At 39.4% G+C, this 23,684-nt stretch overlaps 2 protein-coding genes across 3 annotated transcripts in view; one reads left to right on the top strand and one right to left on the bottom strand.

Annotated features, from left to right (window-relative positions):
• The window catches only part of CHPT1 (choline phosphotransferase 1), a gene marked incomplete at its 5' end in the record, with an annotated part of 23,269 nt that extends 9,328 nt beyond the window's left edge, over nt 1-13,941 (top strand). The window contains 8 exons of one of the 2 annotated variants that reach the window (XM_084262766.1): nt 127-274; nt 1,472-1,613; nt 5,025-5,109; nt 6,615-6,746; nt 7,663-7,821; nt 9,895-10,020; nt 10,520-10,630; nt 13,823-13,941. In XM_084262766.1, coding sequence (XP_084118892.1) covers nt 127-274; nt 1,472-1,613; nt 5,025-5,109; nt 6,615-6,746; nt 7,663-7,821; nt 9,895-10,020; nt 10,520-10,630; nt 13,823-13,867 — 948 coding nt within the window. In that variant the 3' untranslated portion in view covers nt 13,868-13,941. Of the gene's footprint in view, nt 1-126; nt 275-1,471; nt 1,614-5,024; nt 5,110-6,614; nt 6,747-7,662; nt 7,822-9,894; nt 10,021-10,121; nt 10,191-10,519; nt 10,631-13,822 lie in introns of those variants that run through there. The other variant, XM_084262767.1, reaches the window with a different exon arrangement.
• SYCP3 (synaptonemal complex protein 3) lies at nt 13,540-23,684 on the bottom strand (the record flags this gene model as incomplete). Its single annotated transcript, XM_084262785.1, has 8 exons — nt 13,540-13,902; nt 14,037-14,141; nt 17,517-17,615; nt 18,427-18,526; nt 19,478-19,595; nt 21,753-21,787; nt 22,803-22,875; nt 23,555-23,684. 8 exons carry the CDS (start codon nt 23,682-23,684, stop codon nt 13,849-13,851), a joined length of 714 nt encoding a protein of 237 aa, XP_084118911.1. The 3' UTR covers nt 13,540-13,848.

Here is a 23,684-nt window from a genome sequence, read left to right as displayed (position 1 = left end):
GGTGTGTCCATTGATTATGTAACAGCACAGTGTGCTATGGTTTGGTGCTGAACAATATTTTACCTTTAACGAAATAGCTAAGCAATTGGAAGCTGCCTAGTGACATTTTATGTGAATCTCTTTCAGGCACCTTTTTGGGCATACATCCTGGGTGCATTAGGACTTTTTATCTACCAGTCTCTGGATGCCATTGATGGGAAGCAAGCCAGAAGAACAAACAGTAGTTCTCCTCTAGGAGAACTCTTTGATCATGGTTGCGACTCTATTTCCACAGGTAGCCTTAACATACTGTTACCCATCCTAGTTATAAGTTACCTGTTTTCAAGAGGAGCTGATTAATCACAGACTTGTTCAAGTTGGAAAGGAACTCTGGAGATAATCAACTCCAACCCCCTGCTCAGAGCAATGTCTGCACCTTCCCTTCTTTTAGGGTAACTAACCATCTCCTGGGCTCTGCAGCCAAGGCTGCCCCTGATCTTTGCATCTCTGACCAGGATCAGAGAGGGTGTCTCAGAAATACCTTTGACAGATGTTGGGTAATATGTGTTCTGCTCTTAATTACTGCACATCTTCATGTACATAGAATCATAGAACGTGTAAAGACCTTTAGAGGTCATCTAGTCCAACCCCCTTGCAGTAAGCAGGGTCATCTTTACTAGATCAGGTGACTCAGAGCCCCATCAAGCCTGACCTTGAATATCTCCAGGGATGGGGCCTCCATTACGTCTCTGGGAAACCTGTGCCAGTGTTCTTTGAATGAGCTAGATGGTGAAAAAATAGTTCCATAAGAGCGATTCTTTACTATACATAGCTTATGTTTTCTGGCAGGATATAGCTGATACCTAACAAAGGACTTTAAAGACATAAAAATTGATGTTGGCATGGTGAAACTAAGCATTGGGAGTGATTTGACAAAATACCAGTCTGGTAATAAGGCATCTGGCCTGGCACTTTGGAAAAGGATAATTTATGTTCCTTAGTAGAAGAAATTTAAAAAGTTGATTTGGAGCCCCTGGAGAAAGCCATGCTCAGTTTTACTTTCCATAACTTAGCCGCTGTTGGTGATGATGCCTGTACTCCTGTAAAAGCTTAACGGCTGCAATATTTGTCCTTGGAGTTGGTACGTTCTTCATGGCTCACTTCCCAGAGAAGTGCAGCTGCTGGGCTCCCTGAGCTGCACCCTTTGGTTGAAGCTGTCAGTGTCGCAGTGAGCACGACATGACAAGGCCAGAAGAAGGGAAAACATCCACTTTAGGTTGTTGACTCAGAAGACAGGGCCCTTGCTTGGGAAAGAGTCCTGTGTTTTGGTCTGTCCCTGAGGTTAGCTACTCAGTGAAGTGTCAGTCATGTCATCGTTTTGTTATAGTGATGTAAAATGCCATGTGATTTTTATTTTTTAATTTTTAAAAAAAATTCTCTTAACTGCAAGAAAAGAGGGCATATGACTAACGTGTTTGTTTCTGCTTTTCAGTTTTTGTTGTCCTTGGATCCTGCATAGCAATCCGACTAGGAACAAATCCTGACTGGTTGTTTTTCTGTTGTTTTGTGGGACTGTTCATGTTCTATTCTGCTCACTGGCAGACATATGTATCAGGCATACTAAGGTTTGGAAAGTAAGTAGGCATCTTTAGAAGTTCATGTGGCTTAATGTCTGAGACTGCTAGCTACCTGATTTCTGTTTCTTCTTGTTTTCTCCCCCCTGCTATATCTTCCTCTCACCTATTTCCTCATTTCCTTACCACCCTAGCAGACTTGTGTTTTATCTGGCAAGAACTTTAAAACTCTGCATAATACTGAGAAGAGGACTTGTTCTTTTAGCAGCAGCTGATTTTAGCTGTGTGTGCTTTGTTTGCACGTGTTTGGCTCTCTTGTCCGTGCCTTTGTTCTCAGAACTCACATAAGCACCATGCAGGCTCAGGCCAGGGAGGTCTTGCCTGCAGTGTAAACAACGTGCTCTGTGTAGGAGTAGGGATGGAGAAAGCATCTACAGTACCCTCCCAGCCACGGAACACTCTGCCCAGGGGGCTCTGAAGCACATGTGTTTTTAGAGAAAGTCCTCTGCTAATAAGTTTCCCTTCCATAGATGCCTTCAGTCTGCCTTCAAACGAACTCTTGTGTGTCCTCTGACAAGGAGTTTCACAGAGCTATGGTCGTGTTTGAAGAATTGCCCCAGGTTTATGTGGGGATTTGCTTTTAAACTGGCTCATACTGGTTTTGATGTCCTTTAGGTTTTGTGTTAGGTCACAGTTCTAGAGATTGCTGGGATGCTGTTCAAGACTTGGTAGAAATTTCATCTGTTCTCACCGCAGTGTAGGAGGAGGAGTCATGGCATCCACGTAGAAGATAACAATTTCCCTTTAACTCCTAATGGTGTGGAGGTTATTCCCCTCCACGGCCTTTTGCCGTTTTTAACCAATGAGCAGTAATGGTTTTTGAAAAGAGGAAAAGATCTGAGACTTCCACAGCAGCAAAACTGGAACTGTGCGGTAGATGAAGGCTGCCCTGCTGCTCTTTGTCACTCACCAAGTCGCCTGCTTGAAGTCCTACTAAGCTCTGACATGCAAGAAGTGCCTTAGCAAATCTGAGTGTCACTGGGCACACAGGCCAGTGATCAGCTGGCCTTTCATACTGCTCGATACCTGTCCCAAAAGCAAGATGTCTCTGTGGTGAATGCTAAGAGATCTTTTATTTCCTGATAATGCCTTTTGGCACACAAAATACAACTCCACTGCCTGCCTACCCATCCCACCTTTTTTTAAAGGACATCTTGTGCTGTAAAGAAAAATAGATGCTTTAAGAGTGGTGGCTGAAATAGGATTATTTCTGTATGTGACAGTGGACAACGCTAAAGGGAGATGGACTGTGCCACGAGCTCTGGGGTTTTGCATACATGATTGCTTTCCTGTGCCTTTTGTTCTTGCATAAAATGTAAGAATAACTTCCCTACATCAGGGAGGCACTGAGACTCCTGTATACCCCAGTAAAATCTCTTCATTAAAACTTCATGGTATCTACACAAATACAGTGATAATGCATAGTATAAGCAGTTTGGAATGGCACGGTGTTCCCTGCTTTTGTTTGAAATCCTGTTTAGTGAGAACAGGTCTGAGTGTTTTCAAGACTCACAATTTTATTTCTCTTAAGCATAGAGGGCATTAGTAAATATGAGAATACATAACAGCATGGACAGAAGCTTTTACTGATGCTGTTCCTAAATTATCAGGATTTGATTTTACAAGTCAAATATGAGAGTCCCACGGAGGGACCAAGAAAGACCAGAGCAGCTGGGTACTGTGCCATTGTCAGGTTGTGTAGCATACTGCACAGTGCCTGACTAAAATCTTTGGACTCTGATTTGGGCTGTGTTGCAACAAACAGGCTGAGTGTCTGTAAAAGTAAGTACTAAACTTTGGCACATATAATGACTCAAGTTTGAGCCTCCTCCCGGTACCAGCAACAGCAAATGCAGTACAGCTTACAAACCTAGGTTTTAGAACTACAGAGTGCAAACTGGACACTTGCAGTTGCATATCAGTGCTTTTGCATGATGTAACAGGACAAGTTCAGCGTGCAGCTACAGCAAATGACTGGGCAAATGTGGCACTTCATCCCAGGCAGAGGGAAAAACCTGCTTCCGAAAACACTGGCCTGTTTCCCCCTGCACAGACTCTGTCACTTCAATCCAATTCATAAAATGAGCAGAGGATGAAAAACTTAGACGAGGCTGGCAAGCTGATGAGACTGCAAGCTCACCTTGCAGTCCGATGAGCAGAAGTGAGGGACTGCGATGGCGTAGGAAGGAGAGGAGCACCTGTTCCAATGGTTTCCGCAGTGATGAGTGCCTCACCTTAGCATCTAGCTGCAGCTTAAACTTTGGCTCTTCTAAGACTGAGAAACTGATGCTTGTGGTAAAACTTTAGCATATTTTATAATTACTTTTCCGATGAAAGAAGAGACTTTAGTGTTACTGTGATGATCAGGATCAGATAAATGTTTACCATTAGCCATGAGTGTATTCCTCTCTCCCTTTAAAAAGACTGTTTCCTGTGCAAAGTTCATGTGCTGAGCAAGTAATGACACATGTAGACTTTGGTCATAATACTTTTAAATGGCAAATTTATTTTAATTGCTTAGAGAAATGTATTTTAAACATCCGTTGTCACTGCTTCTGTACAAAGATCAGGTACCTGTCTCAAAACCTTTGGTGGTATAAAAGGTACCTTATATGTGCACATTTATTTTACTTATTTTAAAGTTTTATTCAAAGTATAGATTCTCTTTCTTGAACCTCTGCTTAACTTTTTAAATATATATATTCATGACTTGTCAAAACATTTCAGCAGTCAAGTACAGCTGTAAAGAGTTGGCTGTCTTGTGAGAAAAGAGGTGGAATACAGAACCTAGACATTAGGGCCATACAAAGCCATCTATTTTAAGAACACTTTTATGAAAAAAGCAAGGTAGCGATTATACGTGCTCTGAAACAGGAAGGGTGCTTAGCTATCCACTGACTTAGTCCTCAAAATTCTGCCCTTGCGTTTTGCAGGTTGTATCTGTCAAATTTTCATGATATGATGGCATAAAGAAATCCCTTCTGTCCCAGCCTGCATGGTCCCTCCTTATATATAGTATGCTTTTAATGGAACGATTTGATTGCATTGACTATGAGCTTGCCTTAAATTTTATTTTGATATTTGCAGAGCAACAAGACTGTAAATTTGCACAAAATTCTCAGAGAGTTAATGTATCCATTCAAGATTCCCCCCTACTAGATTTCTTGTTCTAGATAAGAAATACAGGCTTATTTTTAAATCTGAACCAGAGATGTGTGCCTCCATGTGGAGCACCTTTCTCAGTCAAGGAAAATCATGTTCTACGTGCATTGATGTAATCTGAAGTACTTCAAAGGAGATAATTGGAAATCACTGTGTTTTGATTTCCCCCACCTCCTGCCTTACACTTACAGCAGACAGACCTTTTCTTTAACTAAATATCCCTCCCCGCTTTTTTTTCCCCCTTCATAGAGTTGATGTAACTGAAGTTCAGATTGCCATAACAATGCTGCTCTTGGTGTCTGCATATGGTGGAGCAGCGATATGGGACTCTAAGGTGAGTGTGTGAAGTATTCAGAGTTCCCAGTGAGCGTTCAGTTCCCGCTCAGCGTTTGCAGTTCCTACAGTATTTGAAGCTGCCCTGTGCAAGTACCAGCAACACACGCCATACAGCACGTGCCTAGAGTTCTGGTTTAGCTGGCTGTACACATGTAGGTTATTTTTTATGTTGTTGATAACCTAGATATAATTGATGTGACATCCTGTGCACAAATTTAGAGCTACATAGAGGAAAAAAGACCCCATCTGCCACTTCTGATTTGGAACTAGTATTCTGCAGATACTTCAGATTTAACAAAGTTTTGGTTCTAGTTTTCTTTCTTTTGTATATTTTATTGTAGGACTTACATTTCTGCTCAGTGAAATGATAAGGATACTTCATTTAAAAATTTAAAATTAAATTGTTCAGTCTGTCAAAGCTATGGGATGAAATTAGGCGTTTTTTTGGTTAAGTAGTCCATGCTTATGTGCTGATGGAGATCTACTGATTTTTAACAGCTATGTTAGAGCTGCCATAAAGGTAAATATCTGTAAATATCATTTCCCTATCTGAGGCTTTTATTCTGATCTTTACAGGTGTACTTTAGTGGACGAGATCATCTTCATCCTTTCTAGGGTCTTTACTTGGAAATGTGTAGTTCTGCTTGATTACAGCACATGGGAAAGCTGAGACCATTCCATGCTATTGATTACCGATGCAAATTAACCTAAACATACACCTCCATGTAATTTAAATTAATTCATCAGTTTATTCAGGAATTTCCTTTCCCCATCCTGCAAGACACTTTTGTTATATTTTCTAACAGCTTATTTCCATGTTGAAAAATAAATTAGGTGCCTTAGGTTAATTTTTCCTTTGGTAGCAGCGCTGTATCTCAAAACAATCTATATTAAAAAATATAGTCAGTGGTTTCAATTTATTACTATATTTTTTTTTTTTTAAATCCTCTGCTGCCTTTGGAAGTTCCCTTGAAACTGCAATTGATTCTGAAAGGTAACTGTTTAATTAAAATTCGTATCTGGAGACTATTCTAAATACAAAGATACAGCATACAAATGACACATACCAAAACACAAAGCAGGCAGATGGTGTTTGTGTTTCCTGTGGTTCGCTGTTGTCTTACCAGCTGAAAAGAAGAAACTGGCCTTTTCTCCCCTCCCATGCCTCCGTGATGCAGTAGCCCCTCCCTGTCAAGTTTTTGCTTCTGTAGTAAAAATATTTTAAGAACACCTTAAGGATGAACACAGTAAGATCTAGCTGAATTTCAAGACCAGAACTGAAGTACACAAAAGTCAAGTTTAAACATTACAAAAGAAATTGCTCATCTCCATAGTAAGGAAACAAACTCCGAGCACTGTCCTCCTCAGCTTGTTTCTTGGAGAGTTCAAATAAAACAATTGCTTGGTAGGCATGAGTAGCTTTTAAAAAAGTATGCGTGAGTGGCTTTTTGAGAAGCTGTTATCCTTAACTTTTAATATCTTTCTCTTGTTTTTCCTGCTAAGGTTCCTCTGGTGGGCTTAGAAGTGAAGTTCTTTGCAGTTGTTGGCATACTGTGTGGAACAGCACTCTCTTGTTTCAATTACTTCCGTGTCATCTTTGGTGGAGGGGTTGGAAAGAATGGATCTACAATAGCAGTAAGTTTCTTTAAAAATCTGGATGAGTTTTGAATAATTTAGGCCAGTAATTTTCTGTATTCCAGATGATTGTTGTGGTTTAGCCCCAGCTGGCAGCTGAGCACCACGCAGTCACGTGCTTGCTGCACCCATGGTGTGAGGGGAAAGACAAAGGCGAACCTTGTGGTCTGAGATAAGGACAGTTTACTGGGACAGCAAAGGGAGGGAGAAATAGCAGTAACAGGGCTTTGTAGAAAAATATACAAAACTGGTGATATGCAGTGCAGTTTCTCACCAAACCACACAACTCAGGCCATACAGCTCAGAGCCATCCCAAAGCCCGACCAACCCCAAACCAATCATACTGGAGCTGTGCTCTCCTCTCCCACTAGCTCCCCTTTATGCTGAGTATGTCGTAATTGGCATGGAATGCCCCCTTTGGCCAATTTGGGTCACCTGTCCTGGCCATATCCCCTCTCAGCTCTCTGGGTGCCCCCCACCTTCTCATTAGCAGAGCAGCATGGAAAGCTCAAAAGTCCTTGACTGCTTGGCAACAACTAAAACTCTGAACTCCCAAACACAGCACTGCACCTGCTACTAGAAAGAAAATTAACTCTATCCTAGCTGAACCCAGGACACTCATCAGGAGGGTTTTATGTCTTTAAGCATTTAAGTAGACAAGCATATGAGTGTTGAATGGCTAAAGCAAAGACTGTTATCTACCTTACCTCTACCAGTTACTGGATCTCCTCTATGAAGAAATGAATTGTTTAGTGGTCACTGCAAAGGATACTAATAGCACTGGCATAATGATAGAGGACTTTCCTGAATTTTGAAAACTCTGGCTTTGTTTAATGGGATTTGCAGTCTGTATAAAATCTGGACTTTACTGTATGACAGAAGCCTAATGCAAACTTTCTGCCTGTTTGTATTTCAGGGAACAAGTGTTCTTTCACCAGGCCTGCACATTGGACTACTTATCGTACTTGCCATTATGATCTATAAAAAGTCCACAACTCAGCTGTTTGAAAAACATTCTTGCCTCTATGTCTTGACATTTGGATTTGTGAATGCTAAAATCTCACAGAAGTTGGTGGTAAGAAATCTTGTTTCAGTCCTAAACCTCCTGCAACTAAACTTGTTCTTGGCTTAACACTCACTGGATCAGGGGCATTGCAAGTTTCACTGTTCTGAGCTGCCAGTTTCATGGCAGCCAAGACACTGAACTAGACTCTCTCTCCTACAGAGAGATTAGGTATGACACTGATCAATGTATTGGTTAACTTTCAGTTTTGTTTAACTTACTCCTAGAAATATACTGCCTGTCTTTAACATCCTCACTGTGGTCCCTCAAGCCCTGCTGACAGTGCTGTGACTTCTGATTTAATTCCCTGAAATAGGAATTTACTTCAGCCATTAAAAGGAAGATATGAACTTTCCTATCTTTAATGAAAAAGAGATAAAAACCTCATCAATGGATTAAAAAATAATCTACATATGTGATAACAACAGTAAATCCAGCCACTGATTGTTGGGGTTTTGCCTCTGGCATGTTTCTGAAACGCTAGAAAACAGGTATTCTGACTTTATCTCTAAACACAGTTCACCTAGTGAGCTACTAACTTGGGTCAGGAGAGTGAACGCTGATAAGACTGAGCCTTCAGATGGGACCTATGGTGGTTTGCCTGTTCTGTGCAACACCTTGGCTTCTTGCTCATTCAGGGGACCCTGGGTTGTTGTGGCCAGCAGTCATCACTGTATGTGTGTCAGTGTGCTCATGGGCATGTTGATCAAGCTGTTTCCCTTGATGCTTTACGTGTTGCTTGGAGGGTAGTCTGCTCCAGAGGCAGATCTGTAAAGGTAGTGGGGAAGGGATGTTGTAGGTTCAGCTCTCACAGTTTTCTGATACTAATCTGGGAGGCTTTGTTCTTCACTCTGGAGTGAGCACACTGCAGTAAAAACAGGCGTGACCAGGTGGGAGGCGCAGTGGAGACAGGAGCCAAGGCCTGTGCAGTTTGTGGTGTTGTGCTAGAGCTGCTCCACAGGCACAAACCCTGTGTAGCTGTTGCACATCGTGCCAGATGTGAGCCAGGCATCACTCGCTGCAGTGGGTCCCTTTAGCAGGAGAGATACACTCTTAGCAGTAGGAGAGTGGAAGCCTTTGTGGTTGTCCTGAGCCTGGGACACCCACTGACTTTTCAGCAGAGTTGAATGTGATTTATACCTTGCCAAGAGACCAGCTTGTTCAAATGAACCTCTTGGTACTTAATCATATTTACTGAGTGCCCATGATGCAGGGAAACAAGGAATGACAGGGTGACATTTCCTATGACAAACTTGGCACCTAGACTGTTTTCCTTCTGTCATTTTTGAGCTTCCTGGTATGGATTCTTTGGATGTCCTTTATTAGCTCTCCAGCTTCTTATATAAACCTTTTCTGCCTCTCAACTAAATGTGAGCTTAAGTTGTCGCTAAGAATGCTAAATATGGAAGGATCAAGGTGTGTGTGTGTTTAAGAGGTTCCTTCCCCACCCCCTGCCCTGTAATCTCTCTTGGTCATTCTGTAAAGCGTCTCTGTGCATACATCGCTAGCTCTACCAACCAGGAAAAACAAGTCTTGTCACCTAAGCAAAAGCCTAGTTTCTAGTTAGCTTTTGGCTCAGTAAAGCCAAAGTTTTCAAGATAAACTCGTAAATGGCACTTCAAGTGACTAATAATTCATTCTCAGTATATTCTTTACCTTCCAATACAGCAGTATTAAAAAAAAGTGTGGGGAACTCCTGCAAATACCTAAATGCACTGGTGTCAGTGTAACTTATCGCAGAACAACAGCACTGAAGTATGTGTGCACACCTCTTATGTAATAAAATAACAGCTGTTTTGAATTATCAGTTGGTATCATCAATTAAAGTGCTATACAGTGATTGAGTAACCCAGAAAGAGGTGACTTGGTCTTTTTGAAAGAAAGTCTCAGGGAGCAGCAGGCCCTGCAGCATTTATGAAGCTCTGGGCCTGCCTGCTGCTTGCTTCCCCAGAACTGGGGACAGCAGGCTGCTGCTGAGCGAGGATGTCATGTCATGCCCTCTCATAACTAAGGTGGAAGCTTTCTGGGAGTTACATTCACCTTGCAGTGGTGCAGTTTTGGTTTGTTTTTTTTTTTAAAACACAGGTGGCTCACATGACAAAAAGTGAAATCAGTCTTCAGGATACTGCATTTATTGGGCCAGGACTTCTGTTTTTGGACCAGTACTTCAACAGTTTCATTGATGAATATATTGTTCTGTGGATAGCACTGGTAAGCATTTTGGTTTTAATACTTTTCATTTGGAGCATGCTTGAAGGAATGGATTGAGACCCGACCCTGTCATTCTGCTCTGACGTTTCTGACTTGCTCAGATTTCAGCTGTCACGGCAGAGGGAGTGCCAGGACACCACGTAAACATGTATTTTGGGAGCTGACTGGCTTTCTTTCCTTGGAACAGAGATGTGACAGTAAATTTACAGATCTGTCTTGCTTCAGTTCGTGTGATTTGTTTAAAGTTATTCTGCTAACAGCAGGCTAACAACCTTTCTTTATCAAACTTCACAAGTGTTTAAGGAACATTACAAGTGTTTCATGCTGTTTATTTTTTGGGGGGGTATATAACATTTTTTTTTCTTCTAAAATAGACTGCTCTGTGTTCAAACGCTTGTTTAACTTGTCATGTGGATAGATTGATTAAAGTATAGATTAATTTATTATAGTAGGGACAACTTATTTTTTTTATAATCTTTTCTGTTTTGTTCTTTTGAAGTTCATATCCTTGTTTGATATGCTGAGATACGCCAGTGGTGTATGCCTACAGATTGCTGCTCATCTTCATATACATGTCTTCAGAATTTCATCTCATCAAGCTCCTGAACAGGTTCAAAACCATAATGACTGATTAAAAAAATAGGTCAAGGACGAGAGAAGCAGTTAGGAGAATGCTGAATGAAGCAGCTTCTCTTTTCTGGGGAAGACAGATTAAGCTTTTCAAGAAAACAGTTTTATGAGACAGCTCGCTGTATTCTACATATTGCCAGATGTTAAAATTACTAAATAGAAAGTCATACAGATTCTATTGTGATCAGTACTTTTGAGCCAGGTTGTATTTCCCCGTGTTCTAGACATTGCAGCTGTTATTTCCTATCATGAACACCACATTTGAAACTTTTGCCCTTTCCTTTTAGGTGACCTAATTCTGTACTTCTGGTCTGGTGAAGGCTGACTGCCACTTGTGGTGCTACCAACCAGAACTCAAAGAGGAATTTCACTTTTCCCTAGACCAAGCAATTAATCTCCTAGTGTTAGTTTCTAAAGTATTCTTGGAACTGCTGTGAAGTGGTAATCGGAGGTATCAATGAATATAGCACTGCATTATGGATAAAATGAGTGGTCTTTGAGGTAAAACTACTCATCAATCTTTTTTGATTCTAAAGAACAAGCTACTGGATCAGTGAGAGGAAGGAGGTATAGCTCAGGAAAACTAACTTCTATTTCAAAATACTGTTATGAGTGCCTTTAGGCTTTGTGCATTCTCTAGTATCTAACAGCACTGTCACTAAATGCAATTGTAGCCGGTATTTTCGTTCAAGGCCAGTTTCTGGTTTTGTGGTCATAGTAAGGTTTGCCTCACTGTACCCCATTATTATCTTGACTATGAGTAGTTGTGTACTTTGAGGTCATTAACTTTACCTTCCCTAACTTATATCTGTGAAACTGCATAAGTGAATGACAAAGTTTGTTGATAAACTTGACTGTGACAGTGCAGCCTACCCATACCTAATTCTCTCTGAAGTATGTTTACTATCACTGTGTTCATCTACCTTATAGCCTATCAAATTTGTCTTCTAACTGCCACTGTACTTTGTTCAAACAAAACTACAGAACTCATAAAACTCCCCTGCATGCAGCCAGGCACATTATCAGCCTTTAAAAACAGACCCACTGGCTAACATAATGTGCCGAGTTAAAGGGCTGCTATTGTCATGAAAGAAAAGCTGAATTAAGAGTAGCTTATTATCTGTATGAGCAAATCATGACTTGTACACAAACCCTGTAAGCTTAAGCTCCTTTAAAAAGGTACTATTTGAATATGATTTTTGTAAAAAAGCTGTTGAATGTGTCTGTTACTGCTTGGTATGTAGCTCAGCTGTGACTTTATATAAAGTCCTTCCTGACCTGTACAATAAAGAATTCTATTGTTTGTTTTAAAAATATTACCACCACAGCTTCCTAGCTGCACATTAATTCAGAAAGACTTCCTGAATTGTTCAAGGAAACTTAGAAGTGGTGTATTGTCTGCTAAATTCAGAGGGGAATAAAATGTCATCTATCACACTATATACACAGGATCTACTGATACAGTTATACCTCACGTGTATCAGTTACTTCCAAAGGGCGAGCTCTCTAAGTGTTTAAATCTCAATTCCAAATGACTGTTACTACTCCTGGTTGAGGTTGGGGACAATGGAGCATCTACACATGAACACAGACGGAAACTGGGCTCTTGTCAAATAGAACAGAAGATGGTAAAGTCCATTCCAGTTTTTCTGAATACTGTGAACAAATTAACCACCTGAAGAAAGACATAGGCAACTTCTTAAGTGACAAGGTTTGGTTCCCCAGAATGCTCAAAAATGTGTCATGTAATAGCAAGTCTAGGTAGTAGGTATGTGGATGATAGGAAACTAGAAAACAAGAAACCTGAGGCAATACTAACAAATAGTCTAGCATTGAAGATGGGAAGCAAAATCTGTTACTTGTATCTCATAGTGTCATCTAATCATCCTTAGAGGGCTGAAACTCAGTCGCGCTGTTACAGATGGGGGTAGTTACCTGTTACCCATACATTGCCTCATACATCATTCTAGCAATGTAACTTCTGTGTTTGCTCCTTCCCCAAATCCTAGCAGATGCAGAACTCAAAAGAGCTCTATACTAGTTGCTTGTTCAACTTAAGTTGCACCCTAACAACTAATGTTCTCCCAGAACTGGAGCCCCATCATCAAATGACTCTATTCTAAACTGAAAATGCTAATAAGCTGAGCAGAAGAATCTGTACATAAAAAAACACATTTGTGAGCAGAGGTATGGGGTATCATTTTAGCTACTGTTGTATTCAATCTAAACATTAAATATCTTAATAGCTAATTAATTTATGAAAGTATATTCAGGCAAAATGCTTCCCTGTAAAAACAAATTGCATGCAGGCTAGAGCTGGTTATTTACTTTATACTGTAATATATGATATGAGAAAGTGAAATTCTTTATCCTTAAAACTTAGGCCTCCCTAAATTGCTAATCATTTGGAACTGCAATAAGTAATATTCCACCTCAAATCATTGTAATAACTTGTACTAAATAAATGACCTAGATTACTTCTAGTGGTAGTTCTGTGTGTCCCAGAATACCTACTGTTTAAATACAATTCCTTGAGCAGATGTCATGTAAAGCTCTTCATTCAGCTAAAGAAACCTGCTCTTTGGAAAAATTACAGTACTTCATAAATCTCTTACAAGTAAAAAGATATCACAGTGCCTGGCCTAACAAAAGACTTTAAAAATTTAGTTTATTTTACCATAATACACATTATTAAATAATCTTACATGAGCTGTGCCATACTCTGTTAACTTTTGTACCTGCTGATACACCAGCAGACTGCCTGTTGGCAGTATGGAAATTTTAAAGTCTGCAGCTTGTGAAAAATGCTTCTATTTACACAACGTACCTGAGGGCCTAAAGTTATTATGTAAAATCAGGGTAATGCATTTTTCATTAGTTCTGCCCAAAGATACAATTTGGAATTATAAAAAGGGAAACAATTTAAACAATCCAGTGCTACTGAAAGTAGTCAAGGATTAGTTGGACAGACAGTAAGTCGACTGAGGTGCATACACCCATCTACCCCATCCCCTTCAACCCAAGTAATAAATTTACTAATACACAGTCTTGCAACATTATCAGACACAAGATTAGAACAATCCATGAAATTTATTTAATAGGAACTTTAAAACATTTAAATCTTAACATACTTCTCTATGGCTAATGCCTATACTTGTATCATGTTACTTAGGTACAAGTTGTTTCTCCATTGAGCCATCAGAATAACATGGACTGAAGAGACTTGCGAACAGTTGCCATCTCCTGCTGTTGCTGTTACAAGAAAAGGAGATAATGCTGAACAATGCCATATCAATATGATTCCTTTGAGCTAATTAAATGGATGTCAAATGACTTTGCATAGAATGTTTTGGTTTTGCATTTAACTTGATAGATCTGATACTTACGGTGTCCATCATAATCTTCTTCTGCAACATAGCCATTTCTTTGCGAAGTTCACTTTGTGCACCAGCTAGAAGATTTTCATTGCTCTTCTCCAGCTCTTCCATGCTCTGAAGTTAAGGATAATCTTAATTCAGAACTGTGCAATGTCAAAGAGTTAATTTAAAACAAACTGACCAATATTCAGACTACTTTTTCATTGTCATGAACTTGACAGACAAGTCATACAGGACTTCGTACTCCAGTCTACATTCCTGTTTAAACAATACGGACCCTGTGAAGGAAACTGTTGCCTCCACTCACATCTGTGAGGTCTCAGCTAGTTACAGAATCACAGAATTGTAGGGGTTGGAAAGGACCTCAAGGGCTCATCGGGTCCAACCCCCCTGCCAAAGCAGCTCCCTAGGACCTATCACTCAGACAGGCATCCTGACGGGTCTTGAATATCTCCAGAGATGGAGACTCCACCACCTCCCTGAGCAGCCTGTCCCAGGGCTCTGTCACCCTCACTGGGAAAAAGTTCTTCCGCATGTTGGTGTGGAACTTCCTGTGCTCCAACTTGCAGCCATTGCCCCTTGTCCTGTCTCCACAGAGCACTGACAAGGGGCTGGCTAATTCCCCCTGCATTCCATGCTTAAGATACTTATAGACATTAATTAGAGCCCCCCCATAGTCTTCTCTTCTCAAGACTAAACAGCCCCAGCTTATTCAGCCTTTGCTCATAGGGGAGATGCTCCAGGCCCTTAAACATCTTCGTAGCCCTTCTTTGGACTCTCTCCAGGAGATCCCTGTCCTTTTTGCACCAGGGAGCCCAGAACTGGACACAATACTCCAGGTGGGGCCTGACCAGGGCAGTGTAGAGGGGGCAGATCACCTCCTTTGACCTGCTGGCCACACTCCTGATACACCCCAGGATCCCATTGTCTCTCTTAGCCACCAGGGCACACTGCTGGCTCATGGCCAACCTGTCATCCACCAGGACCCCCAGGTCCTTCTCCATAGAGCTCTTCTCCAGTAGGTCATCCCCCAGCCTGTACTGAAATGAACGATTGTTCCTTCCCTGCATTTCAGTAAAGATAAGAAGAGTTCTACAATAAAAGATTAAATAGACATCTGTCAGGAATGATAGGAGTTTAATATTATGACAACCTTGGAGACTTGAAGTAAGGACTATAAAACCCTATAAAATTTCCCCCTCTTTACACACTTTCCCCCAAATAAGCCAAGTAAATCTCTCTGGATCTTCCCTTCTGTACACATAAATTATGCCTCACTCTGTGCACTGTGTAGTAACACTTCCCTTGACTTTTATTCAGTTAAGCTTATTTGGAACCTCAATTTCTACCTGTTGATCTTCTTTGAAGAGAAAAAAACCCAAAGTAATACTTTACCTTCTGCAGAGTTTTTCATATTTAATGAAGAGATTCTTCACATTTTGGAACAGTTATTAATAAATAATACCTCTGTAATACCCTCTGTAAATTTTTACTATCTTAATCTAAGAGTTGCTATATTTCAGATTTATTTGTCAAAGCTACCAGAGTTGAAGAAAAACCAACACAACCATATCATAATTGGAAAATGGAAATTTCAAAAAAGACCTGTTTGGAAATCACTTGAACAGAAATTAAAGTTTGTCAGAAACTCACCGACATTAATCTGCCCCATGTGCCAGTGTGTACTGGGGGCCACACACCAGGAAAGAAGCTTGGCAGAAAAGGACATGGGAGTCCTGGTGGACACAGAGTTGAACATGAGCCAGTAACTTGTCCTTGCAACAAAGAAGGCCCATGCTGTCCTAGGCTGCATTAGGAGTGTTGCCAGCAGGTTGAGGGAGGTGATCTTCCCCCTATACTCGGCACTGGTGAGTGCTGTGTCCAGTTCCGGGCTCCTCAGTACAAGGGACACATGGACATACTGGACAGAGCCCAACAGAGGGCCATGAAGGTGATTAAGACGGGAGAATTTCTCATATGAGCTGGCACTGTTCAGACTTGCTGAGATCTTAGCTATATACATGAATACCCAAAGGGAGGGTGCACTGAAGATGGATCCAGGTGCTTGAGGTGCCCAGTGACAGGATGAGAGGCAGTGGGCCCAAACTGAAAACACAGGAGGTTCCATCTGAACATCAAGAAACACCTTTTTACTGAGGGTGACAGAGCCCTGGAACAGGCTGCACAGAAAGGCTATTGAGTCTCCATCCTCAGAGATAATTAAAAGTCAGCCGGATGTCAGTCCTGGGCAACCTACTCTCAGTAGCCATGCTATACCACTTGCTGGCTGGACCACACAGCCTCCAGAGTCTCTTCCAACCTCAGCCCTACAGACATTCTGTGGTACTGTGCCTCTGCTTTCATTACAAAACTAATCATTTATGCTGCTTTCATTTTTCTCAGTTTAGATTTCTGACATCTTAGAAAAATAGTGGGGGAAATAAATTCTTGGAATGAAGTCTTCTGTTGTTAGTATAAAATGACAGGGATTGTGTATATATATATCTATATATATATTTATAAAAATGTCAAATTTTTGAGTAGTTGTACTCAGAATAATTTTTGTTTGTGCTCTAGTATGTTAGCTACTTTGTTAAAAAAATAAGCCAAACAAATCAAAACACACCATAGCTGATCAGTGTGAATCATGTTTTAAATATATTACCTCTGTAAGCACTTTCAAAAAAAGAAAAAAGGTGTCTGTAGGGACCCCCAGCAAATATAAAAATTACATATGAAACAACAGGAAAGTTAAACAGGACTTATTACATAATCATACAGTTGGGCCTGTTTTCACCATAAATCATTTCCAGCAGATTTTTCCTGTTGACATTTTAGAGAATACTTACCATGAATACCAAGTTATGGAAAGGAAAATACTTTGTAACGAATGGTGCTTAGGAAGAGATGAAGGGAGCTCTAACGGGGCAATTTTAAGGGAATTACAGTGGATTCTCTTTAAGGGTCATTTTCCTTACATGAAGCAGCAATAGCTAGAAAGGTTAATGACAGAAAAAAATGGTATCTAATACTCACTATGGGGAATGCACCAGTTAGCAGTAATAAAAGCAGTAAATTGCAGCCCAAGATGCATTATAAATTGTTAAATTCCACTTTGTTAAAAACATGAAAAAATCTAAGGGAATACTTAAGACAACATCCTGATGCTTAAACTGCCCTCTGGTAGGTATCTGGTAGAAAACTGTTTAGAAAGTATGTTCTGAGGGTTGTGGTTCAATATTTGAAACAGCCAAGACAATCAGATCCCTGGGAGAACATATTTAACTGAATTATTTACTAAACAGATGCAACGTGTGCAGGTATGGAGTAAACAAGTCATGTTCTTAAATACAGGAAAGATGCTCACGTGAATACCTGATACTTTCCTTAATTAACCTTAGTGCCTTCTACTTCACAAACATTTAATTAATACAGCTTTCTTAAGTCATGTGGTAAGAATCATCTGCCTTCTAAGAAAATGTACTGTACCTTTAAGAATTGCTCATAGAGTTGCTTAATAGTTTTCAGTCTCTGACTTTGAACTATTCTTGCCTGTTGAAAAACTTTTTGTTGCTGACGAAACATATTCTGCAGCAGAAGTAAAAGGAAAAAAATAATTGCATTAGTTAACCAAAAGCATTTGGACAGCAACACTAGTGTCATTTACCAAACCCAGAAATTCTGCCTTCATTGGAAATCTGGGTCATGTAACGTAGATCTTTGCCTGGAGAGTCACCCTTGTTCTTGTTAATGAAAGAAAACCCGAAGACTGGATTAAGCCTTAGGTCCTTTCCAACCTGAATTTTCCCTACGAGATTCTGTGAGGATTGCTGTGCAGTGCAGCTCTCGAGGATACCCCAGGGAAATGCACTGCCTAAGGAAAAGCAAAACTTGCAAATGGTTTGGGAGTACAAATAGAGCAGCAGAATGTGATGACATTCCATTGTACAACTCCTATCTCCCTTCCAAAGATCAAATTCTCATACATTTATTATATACAAGCATATTTTTAAGCAACACATGCTGAAAGACAACTACTTTTGTTTACTCCTATGGTCCCAGAACCCAAAGAATATGGGTACCCAGACACAGCACACGACCTTCTCCTCCATAAACGGCCTTGGCTTTTCTCAAGCCATATGCTGTCCTAGGGCATCACTTACCGCTATTTATAAGCTTGCAATTAAAGTTTAAAAATGCACCCCTCTTCAATTTAAAACACATCCCAAAACTTAAACATTTACAATTTGAGAGCCACCAAACTGCATTTTTTTTTAATGGAGGCAAGAAATTGTGTGTTTGTTTATACTCCAGGAAGTGGTTTTAGATTTCTGAGTGCCTGAGCAATACCCCCTCCTTGTGAAAATTCCATGAAACTCATGCCATGCTGGAAACCCACCGCTAGTTTTTCTTCCTGCTCCTCTGCTTTCTGCACATCTACATCCCATTGCTGAAATAAAGTCAGGAACTGCTGGGAGAACTCATGATTGAGCTTCTGCCTACAAATAGACACTAGTGTAAGTATGACAAATGCCATGAAGAATTGCAAGGAAAGCCAAGGTTCAGCACACAGAGTAGAATAAAAGGAGCTGGCATAAATAGTCAGTTTTGACCCCTGTCCCTAACTGTGTTCTGAATAAATGAACACACATATATACACACAGACCTTTTGAATGGATGTAGATTATGTATGAGGAGACAGCACTTGTGCAAAACTCAGGTTAAGAACAATTACAACTTTCCTTCCTAACAGTACTGGGTTTTCTGAGATTGCTGTTTTTCTAACTCAAGTACAGGCCTTGGCTTTAACACAATAAGTTATAATGAAAAACTGATTAGCTCATTCTTTAGTTTATTATGCTCTAGCTTCTTTATAAAAACTTAAATGTTATAAATGCATGCTTCAAATATATATATATAAAACCACCAAGACAATTACAAGTATTGCTGACCTGCAGTTTTTATCTGTCTCATTTTTGGGGTTTGTTCTACCTGTAGTAATTAATTATGCCTTAGGAGGTGAGAGGATGTGAAAATGAAAATTATCTTATTTCTTAACGAGAACGGGGTAACATTTTAGTGAAGATTTTTCAGTTTTGAAGTAGAAACAGAAAATTTCAAACTGAACTGAAATAAAAATACTCATTTTAAAGGTAAAAGTAACATCAAAGATCATTTTCCATAAAGTAAAACCGGCTCTTTAAGGTACCTTGGTCTCAAAATTCCCAACATTAAGTTTCTCCATTCCAAAGAGCACTATGCTGAACTATTACAGCCAGTTTAACCAAGTGGACACAATTGGAGGCAGCAGAAATGGAGGGTCTAAGCAGATCCTTAACTAGTAGGTAGAGTACTTGCTATTTAACTGCAAGAAGATGGATCAGCTATCCATGCTGTGCCACAAAAGGGAATTGGATTTCAAGGGTTTGAAAAACAAAGGTGGGTTTTACCTTTGCTCCTGCTGTGTTTTCCAAACATGCTCAATCTTCTGGTTACTGGTTTTGAGTGAGGCTTTCGTGTACATTTCTAACCTTTTCCTCTTAGCTAAGAGAGCCTTGTTAATGTCAGCTAGAAGTCAAAGAATATTTAGAAATTAAGCATACCAAGATACATTGTACCATTTATTAAAAACATTGATGAATTATGCTTTGGGGAAGCAAATGTGGTGGTGCTCTAACGAGAAGAAACTGATGTGATCTGGGCTCCTGACTGCTGTGCTTATAGTGTCCCTCAACCTGCTGTTGGCACCAGCATGAGTCTGGCTTCCTTAAGCCCTCTGTACACCCTGACACCTGACCTCTGGAGCTGCAACTACACAGTGTTCAGCCCCACCAACTACTCTAGCATCTGCTTCAAGTCTCACCTCTCAGACCAGACCAAATGGGATCTACCATGATGTGACTCAGCTTTAGTTTCTTTCATTCCATGCAGGGCAGTAGTGGGTGTGATGTCAGGCTGGCTCTGAGTAGACACACACAGTAAACAAACTGCCCAGCAGTTTGAACTCAGAGTAGCTGCAGTGCTGCCATTATGTACATTTAAATCAGTTCCTAACACATTGTAATTGTGTTGCTCTATTGATTATTATGGTCTAATGTCTAACTATCATCCATACAACAAGAACACATGCATGCTTGAAACACTAGAAGTGCTACTGTTCCAGTTCACAATCAGTTCACACTGCCTACATTCAAACATTGTATTTGGACATCTCAGTTTCTGCAAATTCTCTATTCAAAGCTAGAGATACCTTGCACAAACCTGAGTACAGACCTCTTGCTCTTTTCTCTAGTATGCATTGATGATTTTGTCACACCATCAAAATTCTCATTACTTCAGCTACATGACTGCAGTGCCAGCTCAAAAGCTTCCAGACTTTCAAGTAATTTAGTTACACTGACACATTTTTTGTTGTTTTTTTTTTCCCTAGAAAAACCACGTTTCAGTGTAATACTCAAATAACTTTGATTAAAGCTAATATGTGGTTACTATCACTGTGAACATATTGAATGAATGACAAAGTATTTTTAATACTTCAGAGATTTGGAACTTTAAGCATTTGACATAAGTTAGTATGGTCGTTTCATTTTACTTTGGAGATTTAACAAGTCACAGCTTAAGGTTACTATAGAAATTTCTTTTCCTTCTCACTGCAGATTTCAGGAAACATCAAATCTCTCTTTCCAATTTGCTGAGGCATCTGCCCCTCCTAATGCCACATCTGTTATTTCTGAGCAGACCATCCTTTCTCTGATTCATTAATTTCCTTTCATGCTCTTTTTGAAACTCATAATTTAACCTTTAAATGTACATACTGGTAATGACTCTGCACAGCATTTTCTTAAAGTATTAACTATCTACTGAGTATGAAATACTGGTATTAAGATGGCATCCCTTCCTTCTACAGCCTTTCAATGCTTTGTTACACTGTAACATGCAGTATAAATTCTAAGTGCAATGTCCTTCTCCTCTAACCTGTCACCTGTATAGAATTCAGCTGGCTATTTAAGTGAAAGTAAAAAGCCACCTGAGGATCTGATCATGACTAAACTAAATCCAACTAGGTGACATTCATAAATTTTTCATTACTGGGTGACTAGCATTACTCACCCTCATTCTTTAGCTCTTCTAGAAACTTGTACTTTTCTTCCTGACTTCTGTAATTCTCTTTCCTGTGGATTCCCTGTTCTCTATAGTACAGACTACTCTCCAGCTCATTCTGTATCACAGCTACAGTCTTCTTCCAAAATACCTTGTCTAGAGCTCTGTTCTGTACAGCTGCTTACGTGAACCTTTTCGTGCCCCTAAATTCTCACTCAAGTCCTGCAATTCCCACTCTCTGCTACGTCACTGTAACAAAAAAATAAGTACAACAGCTAACCCATATTGCCCCTTCTCTCTACAAAATAATCCCTACCTATAAAACTTCATCTTAAATTGTTATTGGCAATCCCCAGCACTCATATGTCTTTCCCTTTTTCCTTTGCAATCACCTACACTAATACTTGCATCTCACTTTCTGCTTTTGCCTTCTCTTCTTTCCCTTCACTCTACTTAGATACGATTTTTTTTCTGAAAAATGGATTATTTCAGAAATACATAAAACACTACAACTGGTTATTTAACATAAATATTGAAAGTTATCCTATGGTAAGGAAATACTGCCAATTCCTTAATAACTTAAACATTGTTTTTTTTAATTTATTAGAATGTAAACATACTTACCTCCAAATCTTTCCAGCATATTCTGTACTTCGCCCCTACAAAACAGAGTTTAAAACTTTTATTTCCCATTTTCTGACTTTAAAATAAGACGTTTTGTATAGGCTTAACAGCAATTTTCTCATACCTATTATTTGTAAGCAATGAGAGCTGTTACTGTTCTACAAGATAAAAAAAACAAACAAACCTCTCCTCCTGTGAGAGCTCTCTTTTTGAGATTAATTTGCTGGGGTATTTTTTTAAGTTATTAAAAACTATTAACAGCATTAGGAATTAAAAGGGTGTTGAGTAAGGAAGCATGGTAAATAAAATTGATCGCTCCCTACACAAAAAGAAAAAACACAACAAGTATTTGAAATATCAAATGAAAACAAGTCCATCACAGCATGGCTGCCACAGTAGGAAATATCCTAAACAAATAAAATCAGTGTTGTGTGTAAGGCAGTGGTACAATAGCTGATGAGCCCAAAAGGTGACATGGTGTGCAAAGAAAATATTTATCTTTGTTTTATATCATCTCTGCAGAATACCACTTTCTGTTGTGAAGAGTTAAAGAAAAGGAAAAACCTATCTTCAACTCAACAGCTAAAAAGCTATGATCATACTAAAAGCTATTCAAACATACATGTTATTACATTTACACTGCCCATAAATAATAAACACTGAATTTATATGTAAAAAATTATTTTTCATGCAATAGTTGGCTCATGAAAAGTACTGTTAATATCTTCAAACAACTAAGATCTGAAGGAAAAAAACTAGTGAATTTATCAACAATTTAGGATAAAATATACTCTTTTGAAAGAAACAAGACTTTTAAAAACTTGCACAAATATATCAATTTTTTTCAATGCTCAAAAGTATGAAGAAACTGCAGGATAATTTTAAAATCTTACTTTTTTTTTAAAACCAACTGCTGTAATAACTGTCATGATTTTTTTTTTAATCAAATACTACAAAATCCCCAAGCAAAACAAGCATGGTGAATAATTTAAGTCAGCATCTATCTAAGACTTATTTTGATGGTAAAAAAAAAATAAAAATCAACCTTACCCCACATCATCTGGAACCACATGAGTAGTCAGAGGTCTTTTCTTTCCATGCTTATCTATTATCGGTGTTTCGCCTTGATACAAAACAAAAATATTTACAAAGATACCTTCTATTTTGTGGGTTTTTTTTTTAATTATTAAAAGTACAATTACATTTCTGTAATTCCGTTTCTCTAACCATGTCTCATGGGCCCCAGTTCCCATCCATAACACATGCAGCTCCTAAAACTCTTTGAATCTGGAATTGACAGATGGTGGTAAATTACTCTGCAAGGGTGTATTTGAGCTGGCACTGCCTTGAGTTCTTCTAGACAGGACTCAACCAGTTTTAGTTTCTCTGTCCACTACTGCACAACTACTCCCAACTCACAATACAACAAACAACAGAAAGGTCAAAATAATCTAAAAATTTGGAAAGCCCAGTCTCATTTTACTGTAAAATAAATACCTTAAATGTTGTACTCTTACCTTTAAAAAAAAAAACAAAACCGAAATCACAAATATTTACATTCTTTTAAAAAAATAATCTTTGGCTGTCAGATTTCTATTAACGAGGTGGGGTGAGGGGTGGGGTGGAATTTACTCTGCATAAGTGAGGAGGAGAAATTAAGAGAAACAAACCAAATCAAAATGCTGCAACAGGAAGCTAGCTGTCACAAACATGATGAACCACGCTTATTCAGACACTTGCTAATATGTGCCTTCTTTTGTATATAAAGTTCAATCAAAATAAAAAAATAATCATATAAGCACCTTCTCTAATATCTTCCTCTGATCCACTCAGCTCTTTTCTTTCCTCCTCAAAGTCATAGGCAGGTATGGCTTGGTCTTCCTGTGCTGCTTTAGCAGCTTTCCCTGCATGTTTTCTTCCTGATGGTGCCAT

This window comes from Gallinula chloropus, assembly GCF_964237585.1.
Source record: "Gallinula chloropus genome assembly, chromosome: 1".
Classification (NCBI taxonomy): Eukaryota; Metazoa; Chordata; class Aves; order Gruiformes; family Rallidae; genus Gallinula; species Gallinula chloropus.
The sequence above is the reverse complement of the archived record's forward strand: the minus strand, read 5'-3'. Positions and strand labels throughout refer to the sequence as shown.